The sequence below is a fragment of the Lampetra fluviatilis genome, chromosome 74 (genome assembly GCF_964198595.1).
Source record: "Lampetra fluviatilis chromosome 74, kcLamFluv1.1, whole genome shotgun sequence".
NCBI classification, from domain to species: Eukaryota; Metazoa; Chordata; class Hyperoartia; order Petromyzontiformes; family Petromyzontidae; genus Lampetra; species Lampetra fluviatilis.
Window position 1 is genome coordinate 2231176 of NC_136348.1, and position 12612 is coordinate 2243787.

The 12612-nt window shown below is 45.8% G+C and overlaps 1 protein-coding gene across 1 annotated transcript in view; it reads right to left on the reverse strand.

The window, feature by feature from the left end:
• The window catches only part of LOC144953345 (uncharacterized), a 172905-nt gene that overhangs the window by 150027 nt on the left and 10266 nt on the right, over positions 1 to 12612 (reverse strand). The window contains exon 2 of the mRNA XM_078883906.1: positions 1227 to 1715. Within this exon, the coding sequence (XP_078740032.1) occupies positions 1227 to 1715 (489 nt within the window). The remainder of the gene's footprint in view (positions 1 to 1226; positions 1716 to 12612) is intronic.

Genomic DNA, 12612 nt, shown 5'->3' on the forward strand with positions numbered 1-12612 from the left:
TTTATTATTTTTGTTATCGTTGATAGTGTTACAGTTCACATGTCATACTTGAGGATTTGGGACCGTAACATGTTAATGGAGAGACAGCCAAGATGCTGCCGGTTAAGGGCAGATTTGTGTGACGAAGATCCTCCACCTAAAACTCGCTTAAAACACGTTTTTGCTATAAACATTGTAAAATAAATTAACGGACACACATTTGTTAAAATACGTTTTTATTCATCTGCAATCACTTTTACGTCAAAACTCGAAGGGAATATTTATTATGTCTTATGTTCAAACAGTTACAGTACAACTGTTCATCTATGTTGAAGTCAAGGCCATATATCCAACGAACGCTTCATCAATGTACATCCTAAAGTCGATTATTACCAACCAAAAAAAGCTTTATACTTGAAAAAAACCCGTTTAAGATCTAACTACAGATGCATTCCAACTTTAGCTCAAAAGGAAGACTTAAACACTACAATATTGTCCGGAATTGAACCATCTCACAACCACTGCTCATCACACCACTTCACCAAGTAATCCGACAACATCAAAAATCACCACCTGCACGTCAAGAAACTCTCAAACGAACTGTAAAACTAAATGGTCAGAATTACACACAAAAGTACTCAAGACAGCTTAATAGGTATAACCGCATGCAACATTATATTTCAGTCACCGCTAGCTCTCGGGTTGATCCTCGAGCCACTCCATTACATCCAGCCATCTCTCGGGATCCAACTGCATGGGATCGAAGGTGTCTCTGAAGATGTGATGGCTGTGAAAAGGACTTCCCACACACAGAGCAATTGAATGGCTGTGCAGAGCGTCTCTGCTCCATGTGAGCGTAGTATCAGCAGCGGTGTTATCGAGTCAAAAGAACGCTATCGGCCGCAAGGATGTTTAGCGTTGAGTTTTGGATTTTGTTAACTGCTAAAACAAGAACGACACTCGCGTCTAACCGAGACGCACAAAAATCCCGTAAATTTGACGAACACGTTTAAGAGTCGCCTAACTGTCGACACAGCAATTGTACTCGATACGGCTAATAGGTATAACCACATGACATAATATTTTTTCAGTCACCCCGAGCTCTCTGGTTGACTCTCGAGCCACTCCATTACATCCAGCCATCTCTCGGGATCCAACTGCATGGGATCGAAGGTGGAAACTTCTTCTGGACTCATTGCAGCACCTTGAATTTCAGCTTTTGATTTCAGTTTCCTGTCATTGTGGACCTTCTGATGCCTGTTCATGGTTGATGACCGTACAAATGCCTTCCCACACACAGGGCACAGGAATGGCTTCTCGCCCGTATGTGTTTTCTGATGGCGTTGGCAGTTTGCTGAAAGTGAAAATGCCTTTCCACACACAGAACACAGGAACGGCTTCTTGCCCGTGTGTGTTCTCTGATGAGTTTGAAGAGTTGATGCCCGTGTAAAGGCCTCCCCACACACAGAGCACAGGAATGGCTTCTCGCCCGTGTGTGTTCTCTGATGACTCTGAAGATGTGATGACTGTGCAAATGTCTTCCCACACACAGAACACAGGAACGGCTTCTCGCCCGTGTGTGTTCTCTGGTGACTCTGAAGATGTGATGAGTGTGCAAATGTCTTCCCGCACACAGAGCACAGGAACGGCTTCTCGCCCGTGTGTGTTCTCTGGTGTCTCTTAAGATGTGATGGCCGTGAAAAGGACTTCTCACACACACAGCAATTGAATGGCTTCTTGCCTCCGTGTGCGTGGGGCTGTGGAGAGCGTCTCTGCTCCATGTGAGCGTAGTAACAGCAGTGGTGTTATTGAGTCAAAAGTACGCTATCGGCCGAAAGGAGTTTTGGATTTTGTTAACTGCTAAAACAAGAACGACACTCGCGTCTAACCGAGACGCAAAAAAATCCCGCTAATTTAACGACGAAAACGTTTAAGAGTTCATCCGCGAAAATAGACACTTACTTGGAGATTCACGGTATATCGATGTCTGTAACCCGTCTGAAGATGTCGCCACGAACTCTCCCGACGCAAAGTCGCCTAACTGTCGACACAGCAATTGTGCTCGCCAGGCTGCGTTGTCTCGCGGTTGAAGGGCGATCAGCAGAGCGACGAGTCGAGCGTCCAACCTCATCAAGTTCCCTCTCGAAATGGCATTGAGCTCTGCTTCTGAGCCGCCTTATAACTCCCCCCCTAGGATCCAATCCTTTGTCTTTCAGGATATTTGCATTCGATTGTTAATTTTGGAAGGCACAATCCGCATGTCTATTAACATACCGAAGGGTAATGTGCCCATTGTGCTTCATGCATGAATATGTAAGTGCATCTCAGTGTGTAATTGTGCGCTTATTTTGAATAAATGGGATTAAAGTGAATGCAGCACTCCGGAGACAAACAGCGAGGCATGGTTTTGCCAGCCACCACCTCGTTTGCCGCAGCGACTTTAATAGCTGCTCTCAAACAACACTGTCACCAATAGTGGTTTATGGGCTAGGGTGTTAAGCGGACAATCAGTCATTTTGGGCAAGGCGTATGGGATAATACACACCTCTGTTATCCCATAAACACAATACACAGCAGCGGGAAGGCTGCCTTGTTGGGGAGATGTAGTTTGGGTAAGGCGCTTTGACTGGAGTTCGGCGATGTGACTGGGTGATCACACGGATTCCGAAAAGCAGCTTAGACGATACGATCCACTGCGCTCCATCTCCCCACATGGACAACGACGTTCTAGTTTCAAAAAAAATTACATTGATTCGACACATTCAGTGGACAGTGTGATTCTAATACGACTAGCGGGATTCGAATAATTGTAATTCGATTCTAATCCTGCACATCCTACCCCTGGTTCGCATATTCACTTATCATACGTACGACCACAGTGTGAGAGATTAGCATGATGTTAATGTAAGAAATAAGCGTGTAACCGTAGAAAAGGAGAGCGGCCTCCTCGACGAGGAAGTGCAACCCAACGGGTGCAATCCAAAGGGCATGAGAGCATGATATATAATATTATATGTTTGAGTTGAACATGTGAGAGTTTACAATGTCTGAGTTGATCAAATGCGCCGATCAAGGACGTCAATCGGGTGCGATTGATCATAGTTTTTGATCAAAGGCATTATCCCATCACGGAACACCACATCCCTGCGTATATAACAGCAAATAAAGCAACTACAGCAGCAACAACGATATCAGCAACGACAACAGCAGCAACATCACATTTCGAGGGCAATGCAGCTACTTTGATTCTGATTTTTCTGCTGCCCGGCAGGACCCCACACGTCTTTGTAAATGATTGCTATGATCATGTCTGAGCTGAGGTTTGAGCGAATAAAGTTTACTTTGTCTCACCATAACTGTGTGTGGGTTAGTGTCATAGGGGCTAGGCGAATACTACTCATTAATGAACTCGCACTCCTTTATGACCGACATTGTACTAATTTTGGTTGATCGAGTAGAACCAGGCACGTTCCATGTCCAGGCGAATGATTATAAACAATAGTGTACTTAAATATAATGCTAAAATTAACGTTAACACTGGATTCAACGTGCACCTCTTAACAATTGCCTCGCATTTACGACAAATGATTGCATTTGCACATAACATACATTCAAGCACAGTAAAATGCTAATACTATTGTTATTCTAGGAATTCTAATGCGATTCTTACCCTGCACCTCCCACAATTCGCATATCCGATCCCCGGTTCGATTGAACGAACACTTTACATACATATGAGCAAAGTTCGAATATAATACTTCTAATGAGATGTGAATACCGTATCCATAAATTGCCTAAATATGAAAATGCGTCGTTAAGCCCGCCACCACCCAACACACCTAATTAGTAAGGGTTGTCACGTCCAGCACAATGGTGTGTTTGAGAGCCAAGCCACAACATATACAATCTGAGTACGACGTTTCGCCAGTAATTACAACAATCTTCATTAGGCGACGGCCAGTTTTGTGGAGAAGTGCTCCTGTTTCGTTCCGTAAATAGAGAGGTAGATGTGATGACAAAACGTGTGTGCTCTTCTTGCGCGAAGTGGGGGAGGGCGGGGTGTTAATGGATACACATATATGGCTATGGGTACCCATTGCCGTTTGGGTTATTTATATGGTAATCAACGTACATTAGGCATGCGAATTAAGTGAACCCATTGACCTTGTACTTCCTGTCGATTGTGTGTACTAAAATAGCCGTGCCAACGGTAATCCCAATTGAAGAATAGTGACCGGAATAGACATGCTTTAGTAACGAATTGTCTTGTTCTGTTTAAGTGACAATCCTTACTATTTTGATGTGTCGGGTGGTGGCGGGTTTAACAATATATATTTTTTACTTACGCAATTTAACCCCAAAAAACCTGTTCGATTGAACATACACTATACATATTTATGAGCAGAGTGCTATTCTAATACTTACAATGAGATTTTACTACCGTACCTCCGTTAATGGTGTAATAAATTATTAAACCAGTTTATAGTAGTTTAATGTTTAGTGCTATCGTTTATAATGTTACAGTTGACATGTTGTAGAGTACAGGTGATCTCCAGTATACTTCGGGATTAGGGACCAGAATGCTGCGAAACAATTTATAACGGGGCCATTCGCGTCTAGGAACATGTTAATGGGGAGACAGCCAAGATGCTGCTCGTTAAGGGCAGACTTGTGACGGTGCTTAGCGAATACTACCGAATAATTAGCTCACACTCATTTATGACAAGATTTGTCGTAATTTTGGTTGATTACGGAGAACAAGACACCTGCTATGTTGACGAATTCTTAGTACATATAGTGTACTTACCTATATTGCTAAAATATCGTTAACACTAGAATAAACTCTTAGCCATCTCATCACGTTGCTTCAAATATGCTCTAGGTTGAGTGTCCTGATGTGGTCTGAAGCATTTACTGTGATTACATTGAAGCATTCAAAGCGGCCCACAACCCTGAATTGTGCAGCTTGGAATAATGGAGGAATTCGCATTTATTTTTTTGTTTTTTTGAACCTGAGGGCATAATTAGGAGGTACATCACAAGCGAAAGCGATAGTATTTGCCAAGAATATCTTCATTAATCGAGAACGAAAGTAGGAAGTTCAAATGGTGTCATATACCGCCTAATTTTCGAGTTGGATCTTTGGGGCTGTATAATGTGTAAAGTTGAAGGTGCTAGGTGTTGTCTTCTTCTAACACTGCCCCCCGCACGTGTTCTCTGCCCCCCCGCACGTGTTCTCGCTCCGCAGGACTCATCCGATGCGAATTTAATCGAATAGGGGCAGCATCGCCCGTCTCAATGTGATGGTAAAGCAACGAAGTGCGGCCCAAATCCAAATCATCGGAGCTGAACACATCGGAATATGTCAACAACAATTTACGCAGCGCACCACGTTGCTCCATGGACAGGGAAGAATTTCCGTCACATAAATCAGCAACCCAACGATCATCCGAACTCCTTGGCTCGGAAACCCCAGCAACAACTCCCCGGCTATGCGGACAATCATGGGTCGCAAACGCCGTAGTGGCATGTGCCACAACCGTACCGGCCGGGACACGGACGTTTTCTCCCCCCGCATTAAGCACCTGTAAAAACGGTAATTGATCCGGCCGGACGATGGTCTGTGCCCCCACTAACGCCAACCCGGTTGTTATCGTGGCGGACGGTGACAACAAGACCCCTACTGCTCCTAGCCGATCAGGCAGGGGCTTCCGATACCGCAAGGGTATAAGCATCTGTGTACCAGGTGGGATGTCCACAGATGCGACGGACAGCGCCTGCACTTGTACGGCCGAAGCAGGTCGCCCCCAGGGCGACGGCAGAAACGAGATTTGACGGCCCCCCGGCAGTTCAATACAATTCTCTTTGATGTTGATCAAAATGGGCATCTTAGCCAAAAAATCGGTGCCTAACAAACAAGGAACCGCCAAAGATCTCGATATCAACACAACACCCGAGGCCGACACATCCCAAATAGATATCTTAGCATCCACCTGACCCACGATACCCATGCTACCCCCGTTCGCAGTGACGCATGACCCATAAACCGGACGCACAGCCCCCGGCGGGATGCCCAACAGATGGAAAATAACATCCGAAATAATAGTCGCAGACGCGCCGGAGTCGACCAAAATGCGTACGTCCACCCCTTGTATAGACCCCGGTACAGTGGACGAGCCCGTAGCGGCCGCGACGACTCTCCGTGCCAACTTGCGCCACTGCGTGACCGAGCGACAAGGCCCCGTCGAAGGGCATGCTTTAACCACAACGTTAGGATGGCGCAACGACGGTGATGGGTTAGGTGTAAAGCCTTGCCGAGTGTCTGGTGCGTGCCGACATGCCTGTTTCGGAGGATCTTTAGCCGACTTGTCCGGTGCCGAGGCATCCTGCTGCGGCGGAGCCGGGAAGCGGGCCCAGCAGTCTCTGGCGTAGTGGCCCCTACGCCCGCAGCGGAAACATTCGGCCTCGTTGCGCCGAAGCGCAGGCCTTGCCTCCTGACGGCCCCGTTCTGGTAGCGCCACGCGCGGTCTCGGCCCGCCGCGTCCCGTCCATGGAGCGGAGGCGGCCGTCAGCTGTTGAGGGCCCCGGTCATCTGGAACATAAACAGCCTGCGCAGGGTTCCACCCCAGCGCATCCCCTTCTTTGACGGGCCCCCCCGTCCATGCCGTCACTTGTTTCCAGCGACGGAGGTTGAATTGCGCATCGAGACACTTAGCAGCCGTCCGGGAAGTTAGCTTCTCATGCCCACACACAGGCATGGGGATCCCTAGATCCCGAGACAGCTCCAACATTTTCCCTAATATGAGAGGCTCGAGCAGGTCCTGTGTCGTCTCAGGATAAGCTGCCATGGCCAGCTCCAGCACCGCACCCCTGAACGCCACGGGCGACTCCTCTGGTGCTCGTTGTCGTTGAGTGAATCGCCGATGCGCATCATCTGGTGGCTCATAAGCATCGGCCATTTCTTGAAAAACACCACATAAAGTTGCCTTCTTATCGGTCGTTATGGAACGGAAGAATCGGACAGATTCGTCGTCCAGGAGAGTCGGCAACACCTCCAAAGCCTCCGCATCGGTCCATCTTGCTGTGCGTACCGCCGCAAAGAAGCGGCAGGCGAACGCGCTCCAGTCCCCACCGACGGAAAATTCTTTAACCATTGTAAGGTGGCGACTCCGACTCCTCTTCCCGCCGTCTTCCAATGGTGGTGGTTGTGGTGGCAAATTCAAAATGGCGTCGGCCCGCGGCGTGGCCAAGATGGCGGTTTGGCGCCGCGGAGCGCGCAAAATGGCGGCCTCTTGCCGCGTGGGAAATGGCGGCGGCAGGACAGGCAACGTGGCGGCCCGCGGAGCACCAACTGCGTCCTCCATCGTCCCTGGCGCGACGAGATGGCACAGATGCGCCAGGACGTCCTTAAGTGCCTCCAGTTGTACCGCCATCGCTTGCCATCGTTGATCCGCGTCTGATGATGTCGACGGACCCGCCACCGCGCCAACATCCTCCACTCCCGTTCCCGTGGTCGCCTCAGCCGGGCTCTCCTCCACCACCCCAACAGGATCCGTGGTTGGAGGGAGTTCGTCGTCGTCGGACGAAGAAGCCGATGCAGGCGCCGGATTAACTTTCTTCCTCACTTGTTTCGACATGCCGTTGCACTTCCGACACCAGTGTAATAAATGACTGGACCACGATGTCTGGCTCAGTGTCCTTTATTCGGTTCGTGCTGTACACCCACACGGCTGTCTTTACTCTGTAGCTTCTCCACGGTGCTGACTCCAATGTCGGCCCGATCCACAACAGCAGCCCCTCTGACAGCCTCGTGCTGTCTCCCTCTCTCCCTCCGCAGCTCTGACAGCCTGGTGCTGTCTCTCTCTCTCTCCGCAGCTCCACCTGGCGTATGGGATAATACACACCTCTGTTATCCCATAAACACAATACACAGCAGCGGGAAGGCTGCCTTGTTGGGGAGATGTAGTTTGGGTAAGGCGCTTTGACTGGAGTTCGGCGATGTGACTGGGTGATCACACGGATTCCGAAAAGCAGCTTAGACGATACGATCCACTGCGCTCCATCTCGCCACATGGACAACGACATTCTAGTTTCAAAAAAAATTACATTGATTCGACACATTCAGTGGACAGTGTGATTCTAATACGACTAGCGGGATTCGAATAATTGTAATTCGATTCTAATCCTGCACATCCTACCCCTGGTTCGCATATTCACTTATCATACGTACGACCACAGTGTGAGAGATTAGCATGATGTTAATGTAAGAAATAAGCATGTAACCGTAGAAAAGGAGGAGAGCGGCCTCCTCGACGAGGGAGTGCAACCCAACGGGTGCAATCCAAAGGGCATGAGAGCATGATATATAATATTATATGTTTGAGTTTAACATGTGAGAGTTTACAATGTCTGAGTTGATCAAATGCGCCGATCAAGGGCGTCAATCGGGTGCGATTGATAATAGTTTTTGATCAAAGGCATTATGCCATCACGGAACACCACATCCCTGCGTATATAACAGCAAATAAAGCAACTACAGCAGCAACAACGATATCAACAACGACAACAGCAGCAACATCACATTTCGAGGGCAATGCAGCTACTTCTGATTCTGATTTTTCTGCTGCCCGGCAGGACCCCACACGTCTTTGTAAATGATTGCTATGATCATGTCTGAGCTGAGGTTTGAGCGAATAAAGTTTACTTTGTCTCACCATAACTGTGTGTGTGTTAGTGTCATAGGGGCTAGGCGAATACTACTCATTAATGAACTCGCACTCCTTTATGACCGACATTGTACTAATTTTGGTTGATCGAGTAGAACCAGGCACGTTCCATGTCCAGGCGAATGATTATAAACAATAGTGTCCTTAAATATAATGCTAAAATTAACGTTAACACTGGATTCAACGTGCACCTGTCAACAACTGCCTCGCATTTACGACAAATGATTGCATTTGCACATAACATACATTCAAGCACAGTAAAATGCTAATACTATTGTTATTCTAGGAATTCTAATGCGATTCTTACCCTGCACCTCCCACAATTCGCATATCCGATCCCCGGTTCGATTGAACGAACACTTTACATACATATGAGCAAAGTTCGAATATAATACTTCTAATGAGATGTGAATACCGTATCCATAAATTGCCTAAATATGAAAATGCGTCGTTAAGCCCGCCACCACCCAACACACCTAATTAGTAAGGGTTGTCACGTCCAGCACAATGGTGTGTTTGAGAGCCAAGCCACAACATATACAATCTGAGTACGACGTTTCGCCAGTAATTACAACAATCTTCATTAGGCGACGGCCAGTTTTGTGGAGAAGTGCTCCTGTTTCGTTCCGTAAATAGAGAGGTAGATGTGATGACAAAACGTGTGTGCTCTTCTTGCGCGAAGTGGGGGAGGGCGGGGTGTTAATGGATACACATATATATATGGCTATGGGTACCCATTGCCGTTTGGGTTATTTATATGGTAATCAACGTACATTAGGCATGCGAATTAAGTGAACCCATTGACCTTGTACTTCCTGTCGATTGTGTGTACTAAAATAGCCGTGCCAACGGTAATCCCTATTGAAGAATAGTGACCGGAATAGACATGCTTTAGTAACGAATTGTCATGTTCTGTATTAGTGACAATCCTTACTATTTTCATGTGGCGGGTTTAACAAAATATATTTTTTACTTACGCAATTTAACCCAAAAACCTGTTCGATTGAACATATACTATACATATTTATTAGCAGAGTGCTATTCAATACTTCTAATGATATTTTAATACTGTACCTCCGTTTATGGTGTAATAAATTATTAAACCAGTTTATAGTATGATAATTGGTTGTTTACCCTTCTATCTGGCAACAAAACTGACACCTTTTTACAAGGAGTCATATTTGCATAGACCACAATACCTGCAGTCATAATACAAACAAAAGACATAACTCTGATAATGTGCACTGTCCTTGAAGTTGATTGGTCCACACCCGAGACAGATTTCCTTAGAGCCTAGTCTCACATGGGTTGGACCAGATGACGCCAAAAGGCGCGTCCAACCCATGTGAGACTAGGCTCTAATGTATATCCTAAAGTCGATTAATACCAATCAAAAAAAGCTTTATACTTGAAAAAAAACGTTAAAAATGCTGAGTAAAGATGTACCTACAGACGCATTCCAACTTTAGCTCAACAGGAACACTTAACGACTACAATTGAACCCTCTCACAACCAGTGCTCATCACACCACTTCGGAAAGTAATCCGATAACATTATTAACCACCACTGTGCACGTCACGAAACTCACAAAAACTGTAAAACTAAAATGGTCAAAATTACACACAAAAGTACTCGACACGGCTTAAAAGGTATAACCACATGACATAATTTATTTTCAGTCAACCCGAGCCATCTCTCGGGATCCAACTGCATGGGATCGAAGGTGGAAACTTCTTCAGGACTCATTGCAGCACCTTGAATTTCAGCTTTTGATTTCAGTTTCCTATCATTGTGGACCTTCTGATGCGTGTTCATGTTTGATGAGCGTGCAAATGTCTTCCCACACACAGGGCACAGGAATGGCTTCTCACCCGTGTGTGTTCTCTGGTGTCTCTTAAGACTTGATGGCCATGAAAATGCCTTCCCACACACAGAGCAATTGAATTGTTCCTTGCCCCCGTGCGCGTGGGGCTTTGGAGAGCGTCTCTTGTCCATGTGAGCGTAGTAACAGTAGTGGTGTTATCGAGTCAAAAGTACGCTATCGGCCTCAAGGATGTTTAACGTTGAGTTTTGGATTTTGTTAACTGCTGAAACAAGAACGACACTCGCGTCTAACCGAAACGCAAAAAAATCCCGCTAATTTAACGACGAAAACGTTTAAGAGTTCATCCGCGAAAATAGACACTTACTTGGAGATTCACGGTATATCGATGTCTGTAACCCGTCTGAAGATGTCGCCACGAACTCTCCCGACGCAAAGTCGCCTAACTGTCGACACAGCAATTGTGCTCGCCAGGCTGCGTTGTCTCGCGGTTGAAGGGCGATCAGCAGAGCGACGAGTCGAGCGTCCAACCTCATCAAGTTCCCTCTCGAAATGGCATTGAGCTCTGCTTCTGAGCCACCTTATAACTCCCCCCCTAGGATCCAATCCTTTGTCTTTCAGGATTCCGAAAAGCAGCTTAGACGATACGATCCACTGCGCTCCATCTCCCCACATGGACAACGACATTCTCAGTTTAAAAAAATGAATAGAAATGTTTAAATACGTTTTTTTAAATAATGTGTATTGTATAAATGTTATAATGTGTGATTGTTATCATCTTTGTACGTGTATGTGTATATATATATACACTGTATATAGCGATTCGATTCCATTGATACGACACATTCATCCAACAGTGGACAGTGGGATTCTAATACGATACGACTAGCGGGATTCGAATTATTCTAATTCGATTCTTATTCTGCATATCCTACACCCGGTTCGCATATTCATTTATCATTCGTACGACCACAGTGTGAGAGATTAGCATGATGTTAATGTAAGAAATAAGCATGTAACCGTAGAATAGGAAGAGAACGGCCTCCTAGACGAGGGAGTGCAACCCAACGGGTGCAATCCAAAGGGCATGAGAGCATGATTTATAATATTATATGTTTGAGTTTAACATGTGAGAGTTTACAATATCAGAGTTGATCAAATGCGACGATCAAGGGCGTCAATCGGGTGAGTTTGATCAGAGGCTTTAATCAAAGGCGTCATCCCATCACGTAACACCACCTCCCTGCGTATATGACAGCAACAGTAGCAACTACAGCAGCAACAACAGCAGCGACAACAACAGCAGCAACATCACATTTCGAGGGCGACGCAGCTACTTCCGATTCTGCTGCCCAGCTGTTTGTAGTCGGGACCTGCTCTCGCAGGACCCCACACGTCTTTGGAAATGATTGCGATGATCATGTCTGAGATTAGAATTAAGTCACTCAAGATTAATTCTAGATTTGAAGCTTTCGTGACTGCAAGGATTCATATTCTTAGGTTTTTTCGTCGTGATTTTTTTTTATTTTACTTTTATTAATTTTATTTTTTTACCTACGTGACTTTACCGAAAAAACCTAAGAATACACTCAAGATTACTTTGTTTAACCATAACTTTAGGTAGGTTAGTGTCATCGGGGCTCTGTGAATACTACTCATGAATGAAATCACACTCCTGTGTGACCGACATTGTACTAATTTTGGTTGATCGAGTAGAACCAGGCACGTTCCATGTCCAGGCGAATGATTATAAACAATAGTGTCCTTAAATATAATGCTAAAATTAACGTTAACACTGGATTCAACGTGCACCTCTTAACAACTGCCTCGCATTTACGACAAATGATTGCATTTGCACATAACATACATTCAAGCACAGTAAAATGCTAATACTATTGTTATTCTAGGAATTCTAATGCGATTCTTACCCTGCACCTCCCACAATTCGCATATCCGATCCCCGGTTCGATTGAACGAACACTTTACATACATATGAGCAAAGTTCGAATATAATACTTCTAATGAGATGTGAATACCGTATCCATAAATTGCCTAAATATGAAAATGCGTCGTTAAGCCCGCCAC